This window comes from Equus przewalskii, chromosome 29 (genome assembly GCF_037783145.1).
Source record: "Equus przewalskii isolate Varuska chromosome 29, EquPr2, whole genome shotgun sequence".
Lineage (NCBI taxonomy): Eukaryota > Metazoa > Chordata > Mammalia > Perissodactyla > Equidae > Equus > Equus przewalskii.
This window is the reverse complement of record NC_091859.1, coordinates 22,751,130-22,775,355: the sequence shown is the minus strand read 5'-3', so window position 1 is coordinate 22,775,355 and position 24,226 is coordinate 22,751,130. Positions and strand designations below refer to the sequence as shown.

General features: G+C 36.9%; 1 protein-coding gene across 7 annotated transcripts in view; it reads right to left on the bottom strand.

Moving 5' to 3' along the window:
- The window catches only part of LOC139080381 (uncharacterized), a 130,672-nt gene that overhangs the window by 83,801 nt on the left and 22,645 nt on the right, over window positions 1-24,226 (bottom strand). For 6 of the 7 annotated variants that reach the window (XR_011534863.1, XR_011534862.1, XM_070600689.1 and 3 more), the window contains 3 exons: window positions 21,883-21,992; window positions 20,828-20,954; window positions 16,120-16,266 (listed from right to left, as the gene is read on the bottom strand). Coding sequence is in view for 2 of the 7 variants with exons in the window: in XM_070600691.1 (XP_070456792.1) it covers window positions 16,120-16,190 (71 nt within the window). In the remaining 5 variants the exon portion in view is untranslated. Of the gene's footprint in view, window positions 1-16,119; window positions 16,267-20,827; window positions 20,955-21,882; window positions 22,011-24,226 lie in introns of those variants that run through there. The other variant, XM_070600690.1, reaches the window with a different exon arrangement.

Below are 24,226 nucleotides of genomic sequence, written 5' to 3'. Positions count from 1 at the left end.
GTGTGCAGGGTGAGAAGAGCTGGGCTGAGGATGAACCCCAGGGAGGAGGAAGAAGAGAAGAACATGAAAGAGACAGAGAAGGAACAATTTGAGGATGATGGGATAGAAACAGTGCTGTGGAAGGCAGCGGGAGCAGAGAACTTTAAGAAGGAGTGAGTGATCAACGGGAGCAAATGTGCAGAGAGATCCAGGAAACACCCAAAAAATCCATTGGATTTAGCAATTCAAGAACCACTAGTTCAGTTGTGAAGTGAACGTAGGCACCAGATGCTGAGAATTGTAAAGTGGAGACAAGGAAACGCACAAAGTACGTATAGATCAAATTTGCAAGAGGTCTGAACGTGATGGGGAGAAAAGAGATCAGAATGACGATAGACAAAGACCAGAACAAGGGAGGGGACTTTTAGGACAGGACAAACACAGGGATACACCTGAACAGATGACCATCTGTGTCTGAGTGCTAGCGCAGACCACAGCAACTGAGCTGTGGCTGTCAATGGCTGTTCCACTCCCCTTTTCTTCCCTCTTCCATTTGTCCTTTCTGTTTTCCTACCACATTCACATTTGAGAAACTTTCTGGGCAATTTGCCCTGGTCCTAGGATGGCAGGTGCTTTGGCAAGCAAACATGGAATAAGATAGAGTCAAATTCATAATTTTCTTATTATATCTCCTGAGGAAATCAGAGAAAAGGTGACTTTTTTCTTAAATAATTACTGTATTTTAAAAATCTCTTCTTTAACTCTTATTTAAGCTGTGTCAGTCATTACCACAGTGCTCGTATTTTATTTTACATTAATGCTTTTATGATAGAGTGCAGGCACATTATGAGACATCAAACATGAGATCTGACTTATTGGTGGATAGCAATTATATGTGCAGTTAGTTTTCTACAGATTAGAATCTCCTACACTGGGAAGGGATAGCACAGCCTAGTTAAAAGAGGCTTATCTCAATGTAAGTAGATTTGAGATTTTCCTGGCTCTGTCACTACCTAGCCCTATGACCTTAAACAAGTCCCTTCACCAAGTTCAACCTTCATTATAACTGTGAAATGAGGTGCTTCCACTTTCAGAATTTCCAGCCAAGGGAAAACCATGACCAAAACTCCTCTTATATTTTCTAAGATTTAGGAAATTAAATCAAAATATATTTTGTGTATAGTGAAGCAAATATTGAGCCCTTCCAAGGTCATAAAATTATGTCATATATCTTGGGAGAGAAATACCTACTGGTGATAATTAGAAAGATAGTTAGACACACAGTCTTTTTTGTTTTTAAATGAAAAGCTCATCTGAATCACACAATATTTTTCTTCCCTTTCAAAGTCCAATACCAAGTGTTTGATGACAAATCAAAGCCGGATTGTTCCAGCCATAGTACACATGCCAGTGTCTCCAAAAGGAAAGTCAGAATGACAATTTCTGGAGACAAATGTTTCATTTCTGCTTCTGCTCTATTCACTAGAAGAACATAACCACAGCCGAGATTCAATCTGAAGTTCAGTAATACAAGGTCTGTGCCTTTGGTTACCACACAGACAGCAGTTTCTCTCTGTACCGTCTCCCTAGACAACACCGAATGAAATGACCTCACAGAAGTCCGGGATGTGGGGGCTCAGAAATTAAAAAGTACTTTTAGCTTTATACAACCTTAACTATCATATACTTTGTGATCCTGGAGATAAAAATGGAATAAATCAAAGTGCAAAGAAATAACGTTATTCTCTTTCTTCTTCATTCCAAGGACAGAAGAAAGAACATGGAAAAAAGTATGCTTGGTCCTCTTTCCAGGACTTGCTGCATACCCTCACTCAGTCTTGCTTTATCTGTAATTTCTCCACCAAAGAAGTAAAACCTTCAAACAGTTTTTAGCTCTTTTCTAGCCTTTACGGTTTCTGAACTCTTCTGTGGCATTGGATTTTGTTGATGTTGTTGTTACTTTACTTATTTCCATCACAACTATTAAATTTACCTTACTTGGTTTTACGTCTCATCCACGGTCTCAGTCCAGGACCTGGCAATTGCTCGACTCTTTTATCTGGTCCTCTGATTTCTGAAAATTAAGACTCTTTATCTGCCTTTATATGGCTTTCAGACTTCATAAATAAGCCTATTGTCAACACATGACAGGACTGGTAGGGTTTTTTCCCTGCTTGGCCATGGACCCCATCACTTCCACTTCCTCCTTAGGTTCCACGTTGACATTTTAAATCTTAGACTCTCCTAGCTTCAGTCCATGGGAGCACCTCACCCTGCTCTATTTGCTTTGTCTCTTGATACTTTCCAGTCTGCCATATTCTCCTCTGGCAAGCCATCTCAATGCCCATGTCATCAAATCATTCCTCTTTCATGCTATGCCTTCTCCCAAAGGGTGCCCTGTTTGTGATGATGTCTTCAACTCCTCCAGTCTTCTCCCTTCCTTCGCTCAGCAATGCCTGGCTCTAGCTTTCTGTAAGAAGTTTGCCTTTGCTGACAAAATCTGGGAAGCAAACACGCCTTCGTCGTAATTTCTCAAGAACACACCATTCTTTACGCCATCCCTTTTCTTAATACCTAAAATTACCCTATGATTTGCATGTTTCATGCCTTTGTGAACTTAGTAGTATTTTCTACTAAATACAATAGGAGTATACAATATACATTGTATCTCCTTTACTAGACTTTAAGCTCCCCAAGTGCAGGAATTATATAGCCATAAGTCAACCTTTTTGAGTACTGTCCAGTCATTATCTTTAAAATGATTTTAAAAGAGACAATAAAATAGAAGGTATTATGCAAGTTTACCTGTTCTTTCATGAGGACATAAACGAACAAGTCGTCTTGGTAACCACATAGCTTGGCTCTATCAGCTCCCTAGCAGGCCTTAAAAGCACTAAGCCTGTTTCTTACCTTGCTCCCTGTCCTGTGGAGCTAATCCAACCATAGACTTGCCTTTGAAGTCAACTGGAACATCACGCATGGGTGAGCTCCAGAGAGCACACAAAAGTAAGAAAAGAAAACTGCCGTGTTATTCTTAACCAAAGGGACTGTGCTATTTCCATGTTTCTATATGCACTTGGGCATCCCACAGCCTTCAAGAGGCAGCAGATGAAGTAGGAGAAGACGCTGAAGTTAGCAGTGTCTTGCATCAGGGAATGGGCAGCAGACGAAGCCACAATAGAATGAAAGTTTCAAATTCCTGGTAAATAATTCTCATTTTTTCTTTCTTTATTGAGAGTCATACAAATCACAAACATAAAATTCTTCAAGACTATGAAACTCCTCCCTGAGAATGTCAAGCTCTTCTGGAAATGGCATCCACTCTTCATCTAAGGCATAACAATTGCCTTGTAGCCTAGCATTCAATTCCAAGCAACAGCCATTTATACAGAATATTTACTGAAAAGGAGTTGTACTCATCAACATGAGAGCACCATCAGCATCTCCAAGAAGAAAAGCATAAAGCAGCTCTCACAGCATATAGCTCTCCATGGCCACTTACAAAGTACACTCTCAAACAGCACAGTCTGGAACGCAGCAACATGGGGAAACATAAATTACACCTTTAACACTGCTTCTCATAGTCAAGGGCTTAAAACTAAATGACATTTTGGAAACTAACTGCATTTATTATGTACATACCTTTGGACCTTGTAAGTCCTTTCCTAAAAAACAAATTCTATGGAAATAAAAGAAGCAACAAGAGGCCCCACTACTTAACAACTACGTGTGCTTTAGGTGGGTTTGCTTTACCTCTCCAAGCTTCAGTGTGGTAATTTGTAAACTGTGGATTATAATAGTACTTGCCTTATAGCCCGTGTGGGTATCATGGCTGGCATGTGGAAAATGGTCAGGAAATGTTAGTAAGTAGTGATTATAATCCTTGTTTTGCAGAGGAAGAAACTGTGTTTCAAAGATGATAAACAATTGGTCCAAAGTGGTAGCCGGTCTGAGATTTGAATTTCATTTGCTTTGATTCCAATGACTAGACCCTTCCTTTCTCAAAGGCTGCTGCTTAACATAGAGCCTCAAAATGGACAGGAAAAGGAGACATTAGCTGAGCAGATTCTCCACATGCCATCCCAATGATCATTCGAGAATGTCTGTTTTTCAATAACCCTTTCTTCAAAGTGTATGCTCAAATATTAGAATATTAGGCTTTCAAAAACCATTCAAATCACAGAGCACTAAAATAAAATACAAATATGACCGAAATCATGACTAGTCAATATAGCCTAAAAAATGAACAGGAACCTGAAAAGCTGACACGCACTGATTACTGACAAGACGTGGATTCACCACAGGTGCAAGAAAAAGTCTCTGCGCTCCTGGACATTGACATAGCACTATAATTTCGATTTCATATTTAAATATTTCAAGATGAGGCAGAAGAAGTTATATTTGCCATCAGAAACACCATGAATTAAAATGCTTTGGCTCCTTCATTGGAGGAAAGACCTGGATGACAATGAGCAAGTTATGCCAAAGTTAAGTTGTTATGAACAAGCATACTGGAAATGCACCAAAGAGCTGTGCCATTCCCTGAAAGAACGAACAAGGTGGGGATGCCCACACTAAAACACATTTACTTTTAGAGGTATGGTGCTAAAATTAAATTTTAAGAAGACGATGGACATCATGATCTAGCAAATGAAAGTAAAACTGAAATAGGTGACTCTGCAATTCAACAAAAAATTGATGTCTTTTTTCCTAAATGTTTTCTTTTATCTCTTCTGATTCACAAATTTAACCATTTACCATATTCCCTACGTAGAATACTTTGGCCTTCTCAAGTTTTTTTGATTTGTTTAATTTTTCTTCAAATAACATGAACCTAAATGTGCAGTTTTAGAAGTAAGCTAGATAGAATGTTTCTAAGTCCCTAATGTTCACGTTCCAAATCACCCACTAGGGGGTAGGGAGAAATCCCACTGAAGAATTTCTCAACCATACCTTTCACATTGCATGGAGTTCAAAGGTGTCTCCTGCAAATGGCTATCAAAATGAAATGCATCTCAGAGCAGACAGCAGTGAGAAGAGTTCCTTATTTGAGGGCACCAGAGGCATTCCCAAGTCAGAGCGAGAAAGTGTGCAGTGTCTCTGCTCTCATTATCTGTTTAGACAGGTGGATGGCGAATCCTGCTTCCCAAAGACACTGAGAATCAAGAGCTGCTACATTTTAGAGAGGATGCTGCTATCTATTCTCTCACTGGGGATCATTAAGGATCCTTCTGCCTGATTTTCCCCATAACGTGTCTAGTATAAGTCCATTCACACAATAGGATATGGAGGAGAATTGGCCTTATGCTACACCTTCCCCTGGCCCCTTAATAATAGGACATCTGTCGTCTCCTGTTCAGTGGATGCCATGTACTGCCCATAGGAGATGTCTGCTAGGAATGGGGTGTGCATTTTCCTATCCAATTCTTCCCTTCCCTGAGGGCAGAAGGCAGAAATAGCCAAGGTTTCTCTCTATGGCTACAAAATACAAACTCCCCAAGACAAAAGAAGAGAATAATTAAGTTATTATTGGGCTTTTCAGCACACAGTTCTCAACATAACTAAAGGGAAAAACTTCAAGGCTTTTTAAGTAAAGTTTTAAAATTTTTTGGCTTTGGAAAATGATAATCAACATACATACAAAGTTGTTGTTTTTCCTTAAAATTCTGAAATTTTATACTCAGAGATAGAAACTAAGAATTGAGCTAGTCCCGAAGCTCTTTGCTCAGTGTTAGGTTTTGTTTGGAATAGTGTTTTTATTTCTGTGGATGAATGGTGTAACATTTCTGCCAGAGAGCGAAGCTATGGGCAGGGCTTTACACACCCAGGCTGTTGTTAAAGACAGCTTTGAAAAGTGGTCCACTGCATAGAAGCATTAGCCTGTGTTCTCAAGATAATGAGAAAGTTGAAGTATTTGAAAAAACATTTCAATTTACATGTGTCCAAATTTTGGAAGAATATTGTGATGTATAATTAAGGCAATTGAAACTCCACCCCCCGCACACATATTTTATCATAAATAGTCCGTAAAGTAAGGTATTTGTAAGCTTTGGACTGCTGAATTAATTACTAACCATGCGACACTTCATTTTTTTAAAGTCCTCATGAAATGAAAATCTTTTTGCTGATGAAATCAACTGGAAATTAGAAAATCCATTTTCAAGAACTAGCCTTTATTCTGAATGTTCTCATCATTGCTCCCACAACAAGTAATCTGAAACAATGTTCTGAGCCAAACAGCTATATTTGATTGTTAATACTGCTTTCTACCTGTGAGAAAATAGCTTCGTCCTTCCCAGTACTGAAGTATGATTGCTAAGAGTAATTTTATTATATTATCCAATTAGTTCTTTAGAGTTCTTTTTCTCTCTCCAATTATATTATAGTTGATGAGGGAAAGATCATATTTTTCTCCTTTTATAAAATCCTCCACAGTGCCTTTAGCAACACTGGTCAGACAAGATAATGAAGGAAAAAGAGCCAATTGAATAATTGAGTAAATAAATAATTTGAAATCTTCTCAAATTTATGACAATAATCATGATTATTGAGTAAAAGAGATACCATTTTAGTTAGTTATCCAGTACCAACTTTTACCCAACTTGAAACAGAAAAAATAAAATGTCCCCAGTGATGTAGAAATTCTGAACTCTTTAACATATTTTGTTTTGGGGAAGGGAGTGCAGGGAGGGTAAAAAAGGTAAAAGAGCACATATGTGTGGTGATGGATGGAAACTAGACTTTTGGTGGTGAACACGACGCAGTCTTTACAGAAGGCGAAATATAGTAATGTACACCTGAAATTTACACAATGTTATAAACCAATGTGACCTCAATAAAATAATTTTATAAATAAAATATTTTGTTCTGCGGTAAGGAACCAGAAATTCTTTGCCACATGTACTGACATTTCTTATTGTATTTACCCAACCAAAAAAAATATATAAAATAAAATAATACCACCAAAGAGAGAACTGCCTGGAGGAGGTTAAAATGGTCATAAATATTAGAAATCCAGTGAGTAACTGGGTGAATTGAAGTGGATTGCATTGCATTGCATTGCATTGAATTAGAAGGACCAAAGTAAAATAAAGACTAAACTCTGGATTCCAATCTTTCTAGCACTTTGAAAACACCAGGCTTTAAAAATAGATCTCAATCTTTAAGATGATATGCTGCCTGTTTATACAGATAATTCTATTCTCATACCATTTTCCTACTTGTCAAAACTATTTCCCTGGACTGAATATACGCACAACAGCTGATGGGAGGCAAGGTACGTTTCACGTTTCCATTACGTAAGTACACACCTCCCAGGTGATTTCCTCGTCATACGAAAGTTATATCATTCTCGTTATTTTTCAAAAAATTAAAATTAAAAGCTGCTAACATGAAACTATTTTTGTAAATGTCACCAAATGGAATTTCTTCTAAAGATCAACAGCATCATCATACTACGTGTCTAAAAATGGAATGGTATTATTTGTGCGTCATTTACAGCCTTTTACATATTAAGTCCACAGCCAACCAACAAAACAGAGGACCCAAGGAACTTTTTGAAAAATATTTTTTGACCAAAATGAGTTATTAACTTAGCATATTTTAAAATATCTTCTTTTTGTTTGTACGCTCTAATTGGTATACCATGTCACCAAATTTGCATTATATGAATTTGAGAGGGAGCCAAAGCTTTTATCTTTGCGGTAACAAAACAATGAGTTAACGCAGAGACAATAAAATCTTCAACTGATTCAACTGATTGGGATTGCGTGGAGAAAACTGGCTGATTAAATATTTCCCTTTCCAACTGCATGTGGTGTGTTCTTATGGCAAATCACAGGGGCTAAATATTGTTCTGCATTGTGCACCCAGGTGGCAGCGAGATATCAACAATTACACACTGTAGCTAAGTGCCAAGGTTCATGCCTGAAATTAATGTCAAAATGAAAGGACCATAGAAAGTTAGGGTTAAAGGGGAGACAAGCTCATCCTCCACATTTTACTGACATCAACACAGCATGCAATAAGCATTTGGAGCACAGCTTCATTTTTGGAACTCTCATGGACTATTCAACTGCTACTATTCCAATACAGACTGCAGAAATATTCCTTGATTCTTAAAAGCAGCATATAGCTCCAAGCCTCATGGCCGAAGTTTCATCCTTACTTATCTCAACCAGCAGGTAGGGATTTCCAAAGAATGGGGGTGCATCAGCAGAGCACTCCCATATAAATTGGAGGCTACGCTGAGGTTATCATGTTCTCTGGTTCAAGGTGCCACCTTTCTAGCTTGCTTCACCCAGGAAAATTAGTACATGTTACATATATATTCTGTATTAGTAATATCTCCTTGAGGTAAGCCCTACATTCATATCTATGAATACAGGCCATGGCTCCTCCAGTCAGTAAAAGAGCTCCATAGGAGAAGTCAGACATAGTAGTCGCTTGGAGAAATATCCACCTGAATTTTCCTATGAAGCAAAATTTCTCCCTTAAGCATTTGGTTTGAGAACTCATACAAACAGAGACATATATATTTCTCTTGAGATTTCGAGGCTACACTTTTGAATACAATTGAGTAAAAATATAAACAAAGTTAATCACAAGGCTGCTTATTGATAGAGGAGATTCGTACTAGGATTTTGAATGTTGAATTTGGCTTTTATTTTAAAGAAATCCAACGTGAAGGATGAACTAATAAAACCGTATGATGGTTAAAGGGATGGCTTTTTTTGGAGGAAGGGTGATCAGTCACTTCTATGATACCGAAAAATGTTCCAGGGGATAGAGAAATAAATCACATACAGCATAAAACAAGAAAATCAGCTTAGAGTTAGCTGCATCGTTAGGCCTGCAAAGTGATGGAAAACATATACAAACATAACACAATTGCATTTTTACTTAAAAATACCAGAAAGTTCATTCTATATCTAACGTATTAATGTTGATAAGACTGACAATTTATTCCCGGAAGAAGCGAAAATATATTTGAAAGTAAAGATTATTGTGTATATCTATCCATTCCTTAATAGGATCTCTGACCCTAATTAAATATTTAAAGAACTTTGAAGGCCCTGGGCTATACATTTAGGAATATTATTTTCTCTTGCCCTGCTAGCTTCCCTCCTGTTGTCAGTCTCTCCCTCCTTCAGGCCTCTCTTCCCCTCTTCCCAGCCTTTAATGCATTCCCTGCATACTCTATGCCAGGCACTGTGCTAGGCAGGGGGCGGGGGTCTCCCTTCCAAGCCTTCTGTTCCTACCTTTTTTACTTCCTTCTCTTATTTACTGGTGCTTCCCTGAACTCTTTGCCCACATGTCAGTTGGGCACATCTGCAAACATCGAAGCAGCCAGAACACAGGAAATATGTAAAATGCTACCTAGCCTCAAATCACTTAGCTGTTGCAAATGTCATGCGTCAGATGATCAATGCAGACAAAGGAATTTTAGGGTTTCGTTTCTAAGACAGGCTCTGTGGGAGCTGTTGACTTAGACCCAGGCACTGAAGGATGGGAGACATTGAGAAAGCACTGGCAAAGTGTTTCAGGTGTAGGAATGATCAGAGAAAACACAAAGCAAATTTCAGGGAGGCAATGAGCAGATCAGCCTTCCAGTGTAGAAAATTCCTATTTAGACAAAGGCAATAATGCAGTTGGAAAGAAAAACTGAAGCCAAGTGGTGAGAAGTCCAAAGAAGTTGTGAGATTTTAAAATGTTCTCCTATTGGCTCTGGGGAATCCATAGATGCAGAGGGGAATAATGTGATGCAAATATCAAGGTGGTTGTGAATAATGCACATCAAGGTGGTTGCGAACTCCTATTCTAAGAGCAGAGGCTTGCCTATAATATCCACTGATTTATTCTAAACATCTTGAGCAGGCCTAGGACTTCATAGAGGCTCAGTAATATTTGCTGAATGACTAGAAGAATGAATAGAGTCTGAAGGACCTGTGTTTTAAGTCAACTTAGCTGCTCCCTAGCTCTGTGACCTTGAGCGAGTTATTGAACCTCTCAAAGCCTCAGTTTCCTCATATAAGGAGGGATAATAACGCTGCCTTTCTCATAGTGTGATTGAAAGGATTAAGTTAGAAAACAAAGGTAACGGGCTTAGCACATTGACTGGCATATAGAAAATAAATGTTAGCCATTAATCATTAGAATTAGAGGTCCTTTAAAATAGTATAAAAAGCATTGGAAAGAGGCATGAAAAGAGTAAAACAGACTCAGTGTCTGCTGCATTGTAGGTCTGAATAGTGAGGAAAAAGGGCTGCATTTAGACATTTCTAAATGCAAATCAATAGGATAACTTCTTAAAATGCATTCTGTTTTACCAATATATTCTTTAAATTGGTATAGATGCCTAGAACATATTTTAATCCACTTAAAGAAGAGACAAAAGAAATACAGATTCCAAAATGATACAGATTGTGATGTGATTAGCTCATGATGTACAAATAATTGGCGAGTCTCCTATGATCTGCAAAATCCGGCAAATAACGAATATTGAATCAATGGTGAATATTAAGTTAAAAACCACAACAATAGTGTCTATTTTCCAAATCCACATAGGAGGGCATTTTTATAATAATTTATTTGATTTCCATGTTTCAAATTTCTAGCAAATCATATTCTTCTTCAAATGTTTCTGGAAAATCCAATATTTTCAAAGACAACTGCAGCACACTATGTTAAAATCCTTGTGATTATGGTAGTTGACTATACGTCCTGTGTTCCTGATCACATTGTGCTACCTGGTCTTTCTTTCCCTAGGCAAACTCTTAGCTTTATGGTATGTTTTAGTTTTTGCATTTGGACTGTGAACTCAATTGTCAGGACAAGACAGGAAATTCAAAGATTTATTAATTACAAGTACATTGTGCTTATATAATGCCAAGCAACATTAAGAATATAAATTACAGCTTAGAGATATTATTAAGGATGTAAAAAGATTCTGTTCACTATGTGGTGTAAGAGCATAAAGTCTAGCAACTTTAGAAGGACTTGGGGTCATTACAAGTCTATATAGGCCATCTCTTGATGAAGAAATTATAAATACCATTAAACAAATTGCAATTTTCACATTTTAAAACTGAATGAGTTTTTAAATGCTTCGATTAATTATTAGTGAGTGCTAGAGTGTATAATTAAGCTTTTTAATGTAACTTTTATTTTCTTAAGTCATTCTGGTATTCTGTAAACATAAGCATCCGACTCATGGTAATGCAAATTAAAATCTGTTGGATCATGGAGGTGATTAAATACAAAACACTGTAATAGATAAAACTTTACCGTGTGTCCTTGACAACATGCCAGAATAGTAACTTGGGGTGAAATCTTCACTAGCTATCTAACAGGGTCCCTCCCCTGCCAGTTCTTTCGCCATAATAAACTTTCTAGATGATGCTCAATGCAAATCTGAGGCTTGCCACTTGGCAGACTATTTTTGTGGAAAATAAACTACGATAGCTAAAGGAAAGATTTTATTGAATTATGCAAGTAACTTGCTTCTACTGGAAAAATCCTATATCCTAATTTCAACCCCTTGAACAACATCCCAAGGCCAGCTCAAATCTTTCAGCACTTTATACACAATTTCTAATGAAATATGTTTTGGGTTTTTTTCCCTCCAAACTCAGACAAATAGGTCAGACAAATAGCTTCAAAGTTAATACAACTTTCTAAGTGACAGATAAGAATAATGGCACACCAAAAAGACAAAAACCGAAATTACAGGAGACAGAGAGAAACTAGGAGTAACCAACTACTCTGAAACAATGGCATTTGGAAAAGAATATTAATTATGAAAAGAAAGCAAATTTGGGGAAATTTAATAAACATACCAGTAGAGGAGAATAATCAGATACTAGAGCTTAATTTTACTTTTATAAAAAACTGCACTGACGGCATGTTAATTCAGCAATAATAGCATATTTTAACTTTAAGTATTCACTACAATCAAATTAAATTGCATAAAATTTTTTTCTAATTAGCATTTAGAGCAACGCAGTTTGGAAGCTAATGGCTTTGTGTAACATGCACAGAAAAATTGATTTAAGGGTTTCATTTTGACTTACATGAATATTGATCTAATATGTCACAACTCCAGTTCCCAAAAGATTTGATTCTTTAAAAGCTATGTGATTAACTTTACTTGTGCCTACATCTCCTGAAAGAATTGAGGTGCTAAGATGTTTCTGGTAACATTAGGTACAATCTTTCTAAGTTTATATATCTGCACTTACCTATTCAATAAAGACAGATATAATGACTGCATATTTGCACACATATTTTTTATTTCTTACTTTATTTTTAAATTTTAAAAATTACATGACATCTGGAAGGAAAGTCAAGTCAATTTTGTGATAACGCATAGTATTTATTCCTCCCGTCCAAGTTAGCTTTCCCCTGAATTGCAAGCCTCTTTGTTTTTCCTCTTTAAACCACAAACTATCATATATAATATTTCTTCCTTTAAGATACACCTAATTCTCATAAGGAAATATCAAATTAAAATAGGAGAAATCTGGAAATACTCATATTTTATCTCAAGAGTTCAATGCAGTTACTTCAGCTGAGATAAACGCATGAGGACTTTTCTGAAATAACTTTTACATAAGGATAAAATGATTTCTATCTAAGAAACAATTACCAGCCAACACTATTATCACCAGAAATTTGTACGCTAGAATGAGCAATAAAAACATTTTATTTGGAATGAGATATTAGAGAATAGCTATTAAAATATTTTACTCAATTTCTATTACACCTTAAAATGAAAGTCATCAAAATGTCATTACAGGCCTTTTCCCCAGATTCTTCAGAGACTGAATTTAATCATTTCAGGAAATTGAGGGCTATCTAACATTCGCTTAAATCTTTTGAAATAACAGCAAAGCAAAACACTGTGAAATTTATAAGACGTTTTATATTAAAATATGTTCACATCCATACATAGATACATACCACATATCAGGAATATTTGTCCTCAGATACCTAGAATTAAATATTTCTTGTGAAATTAACCACTCATATAAAGTATCACCTTCAAGCAGATCTGAAGTAAGAAACCCAAGTTAAGGAGCCACAATTGAGCTTTGCGAAACCCCAGGCTTAATAAAGCGGTTAAGTAGCAGTTTAAAAAAATACCTACAAAAATCAATTCTTTGGAAATTACTTCCAGCCACAATTATTACCTGTACAACAGACCATAGAACTTTTAACTGCTGCTCAGCTAAAGAGCTAAACATTAGTTGAATAAGCACAATTACACTAATAAAGGCATCCTTATGTGTTCTTTCAGAAAACTAGTACTCTGAAGAATTTTCAAGCCGGAAGAGACCTTCAACATCACCTAATCCTGGTTCTTGTTTACCAGTTCCAGGGATAAAATCTACATAAAATAGATAAAGATCACTTTTATTGGTCCCCAAAATGACCATTTTCTCTAAAATATAAAAATCTGCTTATTTTCAAGACTGGAAGTAAACAGACAAAATACCTGATTGTATTTTGTTAATAAAAGCTAGGCAATCTTCAGCAAATGACTAACAATAAAATTCCCTAAGACAGTCTCTTCTTTAAACCTTTTATGTTAAAAAGAACAGTTTAAATTTCAAATAGTTTCATTTAGAAAGCAGTTTTCTGATGCTACCGGCAAGAAGCACATGAAATAGTTTGGAAAATTGCACTTTAAAAACTCTTTAATTTTTACCTTTCATTTTGAGGAGGATGCCACTTCTGACGGAAACCGTTTTTCCTGAAGATACTCAGTGCTGGCTGATTTGGAATAAAAACCATTAGCATATTACTATCGAACGGAAAAAAATACACTACAAAGCCGCAATCTGTCTCGGAAGGAAGCTGATGGTGCTTATAAGCAATAAATGCCTTTCCTGATACCTATTTTGTCATCATCATCTTATTTGCAGAGTGGATGCTCCCTGCAGCATCAATTAGGCAGTTTTTAAGGGAACGGGGAGACGCATGCGGGCTCCTCTGCTAAGCACAGCTGTATACTCCACGGCCTCTTAAGTACCACGGCTCCTTTCTAACAAGGTTCTAGAAGGCAAGGATGTCCGGGGCCCATTAAGTAGCACACAAGCAGAACCTTCCTGGGAGTCACCAATATTAGATACAACTTTCGCTCAAAGAACCAGCACCAGACTGAAGGCAACAGAGCTGCAGAACGTCTGCCTGTTTCTGCCTCAGCACTTGGCAGTCGCGAATCGGAGGCCAAGCCCATCAGGGAAACTACTCCTGACTTCTCAGCGCCCCAGCAGCATCCAGGCATCCAAAGGGGGCCTGTTTTCTAGGCAGACCCAACTAAGAAAAAGTAAGGAAATGGAAGGTTTACCCTCTCTTCCACAATCCACCTAAAGCCGCATCATCCAAATCACAAATGAAATGCTAATGCACAAGAAAATGAATGCCAATTTCCTCCACTTTGCTCCAAGTTTCAGAGGCCCCTCCACAATAAAAGATAGCTGTTTGTGGAGGCTGCCTTGTTCCATACCATTAACTCAGAACAAAACATATTTTTAGTGGGACAGCGGTGTTTACTTGTAAGAACTGATGAATTGTTCGGCACCATTTATCACATGCAGACAAAGACATTCAGCCACAATTTTGGACATAAATCAAGGTACACGTTCCTCAATAAAAAAAAAAAAAAAAAAAAAAGACTGCTTAAGTCCCCAAAACCACAGAGATTGAGGTCAGACTGGCCATAGCAACCAAGAACAGGACTTGGGTCTCCGGAAGGACCTAGCAACCGATAAATGAGTTCAGATCTCTTTTCATCTCCACTGGTGTGAAAGCCAAAATTAAAAAGATTAGATCACCCTGCACCCATTACAAAAGGCGCCACAATGAAAAAGTCATTTCCAGCCTTTGAATCACATCAAATAAATAACATTCATCCCTCCTATAATGAACAACTTTCAAAGTAAATTGAATCCCCATAGTACGGCTTTCCCTGGCTGCACAGTATTTACATAACAATATATCACAGGAAGCTCAGAATGGGTCTTGTAAATGGGAAGCTCGGGATAAAAAGCATCTTTAGCCCCGATTACTGTATACTCAAGCTGCTTTTCAGTCTCCCTCATTTAAACAATGTGCTGTACCAGGAACATAAACAATGTTTTTAAATTGTGGGAAATGAAAGTTTTTGGTACATTTTTAAGTGTCTGGACTCACCCCTTTTGTGGGGTGCTGAGAATGTAGGAATCGCTTAACCCCCTGAATCCATGCACTGGCTTCATTTTTGTGACAAAGAATTCTCATCTATGTGTTCACTTGCTTCTTTGTTCATGCCAGAAATTTTTCACCCTAAATGTCTCCTGAATTTTTATATATTACTTAAGATGAAAGCACGTTTGCAGATCTTTTTAGCATGTGGCTCATTCATTATTTGTCATTTCCTCGAAAGTATACGGTATTCTCCATTACCATAACAATAATGTCTATTAAGTTTTAGCAATATCTCCACAGAAAATATTAATCTTCTACAGTCTAATTTTGACAACATTTCTCTAGGTCACCAAAAAAAATTTTTTAAGGACTAATATCCCAAAATACTTAGGCTTCCATAAACTATTGCACAATTCATATATTTCAAATGGAGTATGTTCAAGATAAGAAAGTTAAATCTATGTTAAAAATATGCCAGCATAATCTTATCTTTTTGTGGCAGCTCACGTAGACATTACTATTTGAACTCCACAGGGAATCTCATTAATTTTTAAAACTCTCTGACCTCAGTACAGTTGAGTGTAAAAATAATTACAAATTAAGAATGAAAGAGCATCGCTTAAATTCTACATGGCCATATGCTCTACTTTGCACAAAACATTGCTAACTATCATCAAACAGAATTTTTCCCCGATATGAATTTAAACAGCATGATAAATGTCACCAGACAGACATAAAAAGCAGCTCACCCTTCCACCCAGCCCGCTCACACCTCGCCTCCGACGATCCTAATAACACAAAGCCCTGAGAACACAGGTTTGCAGGCGAGTGACAGCACAGATGATCCCCTCACAAAAATATTTCCCTCTCGAGACTCGCTTTATGTCTCAATGTCTCTCTCAGCCACAAAGATGTAAAAATACAAGAATCGGGGCATAAATATTTTCTTACCTAAAACTTGTCAGAAGGACGGTCCTTGGGTCCTTGTCATTGTTGTCACCTCCGGTGCCCCCTCTCGCCATCGTGGAAATTGGTTCCACTATGTTTATTGCTCTGTGCCTCAGTTACAGCTGTGGCACTCATCTGCCTGCATAGAACCTACGAGAGGAAATGAGAGTGAGAGAGTAAGAGAGAGGGAGGGAGTGGATGTGTGTTTGCTTGTGTGTGTGTGTGTGTGTGTGTGTGTATGTGAGTGAGAGAGAGAGAGAGAGAGAAAGAGAAAGAGAGAGAGAGGGAGAAAGGGAGAGACTGCTGACTTGAAACTAAGAACCTAAAACCTCCGGCCAAGACAAGCCTGAATAAAAATGATCAAAGCTCTGTCCTTCATCAAGAGAGTAAACAGATATTTTTTTTTCTCCTCCACTGAAAAGTGGAGCTGTCATTGGGGATTCTCACCAGGAAAGCGCAGACAGAGGCAGCCCTTCTCCAGAGTGTCAGCGCTGCCCAGCAGTCCGTGCAGAATACAGGTACCTATTGTTCCAGAGACAGATATGTAGCCAGCCAGTCAGACTCTGACAGATCTCAGCAAACCAGTGAGCCTGCCTTCATTTTAACTCCTTATTTACTAGTGCTTTTTGGTCAAATGCAAAGGTCTTCTCAACACCCACGAGAAATAAATGGAGATGATTCAGATGAGCTCACGGCAGGAACTAATCCTGTATCTTTTACAAAGAAGGACTTTTCACCACTATTCTTGAAATGATGAATTTGATGCAAATATCTTATTTTTCTGGGAAGAAATGAAGCATTAGATTACATGAGGAAGACTTAGCGAGTAAAAGAAAACCTTGACATCCAAGATGAACAGCGCAGCCAATTTTAAAATGAAGACAGAAATTGGGGTTATTCAAAGCACCCTGAATGTAAATATATATATATTCCAGAACGTGAATGGGGTTACCTAAGCTAACGGGGTCTCAACCTTTTGCATAGGGGTGTGGCACGTTGAACACATTCCGCACAAAACGCTACTCAGGTAGACCTCTGTGTTCCTAGGGGCTGGCGTCTTTTTGGTCTCTCTCTTTCCAGACCCCACTGCTTTCTCAAGCACCCCCCAAACATCTCTCTTTCCCAAAGCCTCACCAGTGTTTAAATTATGCCTAAGGCAGTAAAACAAAATTAAGGAAGCTCAGAGAAAAATAACTTGTTCTGTGTTCTCTCTGATGGATCCCGAGATCCAGAAGGCACTCTTGATTCTTTAAATTCCTGGACCTTTCTAGGTTACGATGGGTTTCTAACTTTCACCTTTGTGTATTAATTGAACAATTTTTTTTCGAGGGAGTGAAAGAAGGCAAAATGTCTTCCATTTGATGGTTCAGCACTATTAGAAGGCAGAGAATAGAAAAACAAAAGAAAAAGAAAAAGTAGTTTCTTAGTGAGTTAAAATAAAAGATGGACTTATACTCCCTCAAAAGACTCGGTAGACAAGCACTTTGGACTTCTTTCTACAATGAACCCAATTTCATTAATTGTTACCATTTACCCACGAAACGCTTGCATATTCTGATATGGTAGGTGTGTTGCAGAGTCCATAAAATAGTTATGAAATCCCTACTGAAATCCAAACTCAAGAATCACTTTACAAAGCCAGAGGGTAAATAACGCAACAGGGGAAGGCTGAACCACACCCGGCTGTTAACGATAACAAGAGACGCAGAAGACATCCATGCTATGCCCAACAGCTTCTTCGAAACGTCTACGGTTTGCCTGATTTATTTTTTTTTAAAACCTAATAAGAGACTGTATCATGACATTTCGAAACTCCATTAAAAAAAAAGAAAAAAGACCTAGAAAATTCAGTTCTCTTCTTTCATACTCTCTCTTGTCCTCAATCCCAGCATTTTGAAACCAGTTCAAGTCATGCTAATTTAACGAGAACTCTGTCCAATTAATATAAGCTTTAGAAACACTTTTAGAAGTTAAAATTGCTTGACTTGATGACTTCTGCAAGTGGATGCTGTGTTTTGTACTCAAGGAGGGTTTTTCTTATGCTCAGAAGGGAGAGGATGTCAAAAGACTTTACCTAAACAGGGAGAAAAATGTACAAGGTTTCTTACTAAGCTCATCTTCACCTATGAGCCGGCAACAAAACACGAAAATCTTGTAGCCTGCTTTTCCTAAGTGGGATAAAATGATTTTCCTTCAAACCCATTTTAAAGAACATGCATATCTTTGTAAGCTTAAAAGATTGCATAATTTTCATGACTATCTTAATAGCAAAAGAGCAGAAGCCCAGTCAATGAAAGACAGTAGGATAGATTACAGGTATACAGACAGAACAGAGGTGGATGACAGTGGAGGTGACAGCTCCCATTCGAGGCTCCCATGACTGCCTCTAATGCTGTAGTTGAAAAGGGGCGTCTAAGCTCTCACTCCTGAGCATGTGATAAGACTTAGGTGTAAGTACATTTAATTAGAGCATTACCAGGCCCCATCCAGATGTCATTATCTTTCGCGGTGTTTTTTTTTTTCTTTTGATCTTTCTGTCCAACTTCTGTTGTCTTCAGAAAATCAAGCTTGGTGTGCCAAACAGATTTTAAATATTCAGCTCTTACAATGTTTGAATACAGACAGTTCTCACAGTCGGGGTCCTTTATTTTCTGGAGGTTTGTGCAGAGGGTTATCAACACTAATGAGTGTCATGTGCACATGTAAATAAAAAACAGGACACACTCCTGCAAAGTGTGTGCGTCTATGTGTATGTATAAATGGGTATAGAGTTGTGCAAGGTACACTTTTTTTGTTGTTTCATGAGTAGGGGAAAATATCGTTTTTTTCTCAATAAAGTTTTTTGTGAAACTCCCACTAGGATGGCTTTGTCCCTAGAAAGATCACCCCTGAAGCCTATTACACAGCCCTAAGTTTATAATTCACACTTCAGTCCCCAATTTGCCAAATAATTCATGTCAAGCAGAAGTTTGACATAAAGTGCCAACTGTTTCTTGAAAGAAAAAAAAACCTGTTTCATGTGCTGGGTTTTTAAGGAATAAGCACATGAGGTTAGGGGCACCACTTATTAACAGTAGCAAGGGGTAGGCTCATTCCTCTGGTATTCCATGGGGGGTTTATCTTTTTTCATCCACATAACTAGAACTGAGAGATATGAAATTAGGTTTTCCAGAAGAAATGTGAAAGGAAAACAGAATATCTTCTTTATGTCGCAGAATATCCCAATTTTTATAATTTCCCCCCAGGATTTGCTACAGACACATTCAGTTACTCATTCACACAATAAACCTCACGCTGATAGAACTTCTAAGAGACTCTCCCGGAACATTGCAGGTAACCCGACTCCAGCAAAGTTAAAAATAGTCTCTCCACCAAATTAAACATTATCTAAGTTCTCCACACAGTTATTAAATACATAGAAGATCACCTCTGTGCATAATCTATAAATGGCTTGGATTACATATTAAAAATCTAATTAAAAGTTTTGCCTTATCTCAGTTGGCCGATTTGAGATTAGAGAGTAAATTCTGGTTCAGGGTGAAAGCTCATGTGGAATCGAGATTTCTGACAGTTGGAAGTTGGAAATTAATGGCAATATCACAAAGCATTTCTAATAGAAAATATTACAAAATTATGAACAACTTTCTAGACCCCTTTTGGACCACATTTAGTGCCGTGAGGAGATGCCCTGGTGACTTATTCCAAAGAACTTTATTTTCTTGAGAGCTGGAGAGAGATGGACATGAGAGAGGAAATTTCTGTGAGGTACGAGAGGAAAGTGTTACTGTGATTACTTTCAAAACTGAAATCTTAAAAATCTAGTCATGCAACTTGACTGATTAGAAAACACATCTTGAAATATACAAACTAAAGCTTCTCAATATTTAGGATCCAGGCTTGGGTAAGTGCTACTGAGGTTTCCACTTAATCCACTAACATGGTAGTGAAAACACTATTTCTGTAGAGAGCACTGCTCTGAAAAGTCAGTGAAAATTTAATGGAAGTTATTAGGGGCTAATTTACACCATTCAAACACCTGCAATATTTAATACTTTGGTCATTTGATAATTAATACAAGGTAAAGCATGCATTCTCTCGAACAATCCCCTCACTGTAGCACAATAACATATATTTTATAGAGTCTAGGTGACCAACTTCCTGACATACAGTTTAAATTAGATAAATATTTGGTTTCAAAAGATTCAATGAATATTTTACTCATCAATTAGTAAGCAGTCAGATATTTTGAGGTAATTGTAGAGTAATTTTGCCTTTCTCATTCTAAAATAGCTGCTGGAAATCAACTCTGAGAAGATACATTCAGAGAACAGAATGTTAATACTTTGAATAGTAACAAAGGGAAAGTATTTGCATTGTTGGATGTGTAAATGAAACAATATGTTTTCCAGTGTCTATAAATGTCTTCTTAATGGTCGCAGACTTAACAGCACAATGCAAAAAATTAACATGGAGCTGATTGATGAGAGTTGATAATCAACACAAAAGTATTTCATAGAAGTTGAGAAACTCCCAGAAGGGAATTAAGCACAGAAGTTGATAGAAACTTCCCTACATTTATTTTGTACAGCATTTTTTAAATCACAGAATATTCCAGAACATGAATATTTCCTTCAAGAATTACAATTTGGAAGTTTTTGTTAATAGACATATATTATCCTGTATCCCATTCTTTGAGTGAATTTGGACCTACCTGACTTCTCCAACAGCTGCTTCTAGAACTTCGCAGGGAGTGGGAGAGTCGTGCAATATGCAGAGCTTCAGCTAAAAGTGTTCTTCTCTCTTCCTTCCCCATCATGTGCAGTCTTCCCCATGCAAATCTTTTGATAAAAGTCAGGATAAAGCATGATTTATTAATATAGCAAAGTCATTACAATCCTGAGCTAAAATGTTATTGGAGCTTTCCCCAGCTACTGCTGTTTAAGGAAGTCTTTAAAAACCAATTTAATTTCCTTCCACCCAGTCAAGTTTTCTCCACAGATAATTGGTTTTCATTATATATACAAAAAGCATCAGTGAAGTCAGTATGTATGAGGCATTTAAATATTTTCAAATGAAAGTATGTGTGTATTTATGTTTGTGTGCCCAAACACACACTTCCATTTGATTCTGTATCAATGACCATTAACACTCTTCTAACACCAGAGAAAGCATTGTAGAAATTGTAACACTGCACAAACAGCAAAGGTAGCCATTAGTAGTAGCAGAAGTTCGATAAAGTTAGTATGGTGGACGTCATATTCTTTTATTTTAACCAAGTATATTATCGTAAAGCAATGTATTCTCCCTGCTAATTGTGCTGAATTTTTGCATGCTCACAACCAGAACGTTCACGTTTTTATTTTCAAAGCCTTAATCATTTCACTGGGAAAATACTCTATTTTTTTTCGAATCATCATTTGCACAACAGCCCTTTTAGGATTTATAGAACTTATCTCAGTATATTATTATCATCAAAAGTGTGTTTGAGATGCTAGTGCAGAATCACTAATTGTTCCTAAGTACCTTGAAACATTAGATTAGCAATGTTTATAATTGTCTAAATACAGCATGACGATAGGAAATCAATTACCATGCACATCAATCTTTGACATTTCAATGCACTACAACTGTAGCAAAGTTGCCATAAACTTAAAAAAAGCCACTGTTTCTACTGCCTGAAAATCTAACTAATGAAGTAGTATTCAGTTGTAAACATTGCAGAAATAAGCATCGTAGCATCTGCAATGCTGAAACTGGTCTACTTACTTGAATATTCATCTTCTTCTGACTTAAGACTATTCTCGAATTTGCAGAATTTCACATTTGAGAATTTTTCAGTGTCCTCTTGACCCCACCGTCCCTCCTCCACAGGTGAGCTGTTATCAAATAAAAAGTACCCTAGGTCAACAACCATACAACTATTTTTTAAAGTTATTTAACTTCTGAGAACTGACGAGAATATTCTAAAAATTCTGTGACACAGGTGCCTGTTGCTGTCCACTGTCAGATCAGATCCATCAGAGCTTGTACACTCACGGTCTCCTTCATTTTTTGCATCCTGGGGGTCCAGGGTGCTGAAGCGGGAATGGCTTCTCCCTGGTATTTATTTGCTTTTTGATCAGAAGAAGAAGGTTAGCAATTTTTTTCAATTCAAAATCAAAGACAGACATAGTTTTCGGGGTTGAATTTGAGTCTGAGGTTTGCTCCATTTTTTTAATGAAAAATAAACCCAAATAGAACATAGAGCAGAACAATTCGGTGTGCCTGATTCCATCAAGTCACTGTGATTTAAAAGAAAAAGACAATCAAATGAGAAAAGAAAGGAAACATTCTAAGCAAATTAGTTTCTTCGCTCGGTCCCACACTATCCCCTTAAACCCCCGACCTCTGCAGACCACGTCCTCCTCCTGTTGAATAGTAACTATTTCTGAATAGACAGCACTTAATGAAGCTAAGGTCAGGCTGCTTCCAGTTGGCATTTGCAGTGATAACAAATCAGAAATGATAGCATCATACAGATTTATGAATTTTTTACCCCTGCAGTCACAAACATCAGACGTTTACTTTATAAAGAGAGCTTTTAGATCCTTCCTGCAGTTTCCATAGTGATTTCATTTTTTCCCTTTTATCACAGATTGGCTGAAGAGCTGCTACCCTTTGTGCATTAAAAGGCTTGTGCTACCAACTGTCGATATAAAAGGTAGCTGAGGCAGAGACGCAATATATACTGCCAAAAATAATTGAAACAGAGACATGTTGGTGAAAGGTTCCAGAAGAATTTATTTTTCTGTATCAATGTGATAGTACAGGAAAAAATAATTTTGCCTGAATTTTCATAATTACTTTGAGTTAAATGTAGTTGTATTTTACGCTGTGTACCATACTTATATTAAAACACTCATCATACAAAACATAATCCTTTCATAAAAGGGTTTAATATAGCTTACACTGTTCCAAGTGTCTGGGCTTGTTAAACATAAAAGTTCATTATGAAAACATTTTCACTTCAGTTACTTTAGTTTCGGCTGCAATGTTTATTTCAGTGTTTATTCTTCTCTTCTTATCTCTCAGCTGATTCAATTTTATTTTACTTTTTTCTCTTGGGAAAAGTGCATTCCCTTTTAAAATTAATTCAGACTGTCCATAACAAAACAGTAAAAACCTGTGGAAGAAATCTATGCATCTGGCACTTAGTAAAGTGAGGACTCAGTTCTTAATTTAGTTCCACATTGTTTTATGCACTTCTTCTCTCTATTAAAATTGAACATTTAAATGAATTTTAAATGTTATACTGATTTTTCTTTCAACTCTCATTTTATTTAATAATGTTGGCACCTGAATAACCCTAGTCATAGGTTGCTATAATCCTAAGAGAAATGTCTGCTCTCTAACTACTTATTAAATATATTGAATTCTTGTCACGATGCTGTAGATGTTTTACAAGTAAACTTTTAGCTCTGAGTCTGTTTTTTAAGACTGTAAGGAAAATAACACCGCTGCCAGTTACCACTGAAGTTCAGGTTCTATTTACATATATTAAATGATTGAAATGGAAATAAATATAAAATAATTGTCATCTTAGAAAAAAAGAACATTTCTAAGAAAGTACTTAAGATATAATATATTCTTATATTTTTTATATTAGAATCTTTGAATTTCTGTAAGATACAGAGATCTATGGGCACTATCCTATGGCTATTACAATATATACTTTATTCCATCTCATGCTTTTTTTTAATTTCCAAAGAACATAAATAGGCTAGCTATTTCTAAATTTTTATTCAGTGTGAACCAAATTATGCACCATAATAAGATTTCTTCTTCTCCTTTTCATCCTACTTTCATCAGAGAAAATAAATCCACTGTAGAGTGGATTTTGAAAGAGAAAATTTTAAATTGACTTATATGTTGAGAATTCCAAGAGCTGGTGAGGTAGGTAGATATGGTAAAAGGGCACTATTTTAATTAAGTTCTTTGAGAGGCAAGGAATGGAGATTACATTGACTTACTTTGGTTAAAGGCATAGTTAAGTGTAAGAAGACACAAACTAATAATTAACTTGGAAATCTCACACCAATCTACAGATCACACTTCTGAACTTCACAGAGAT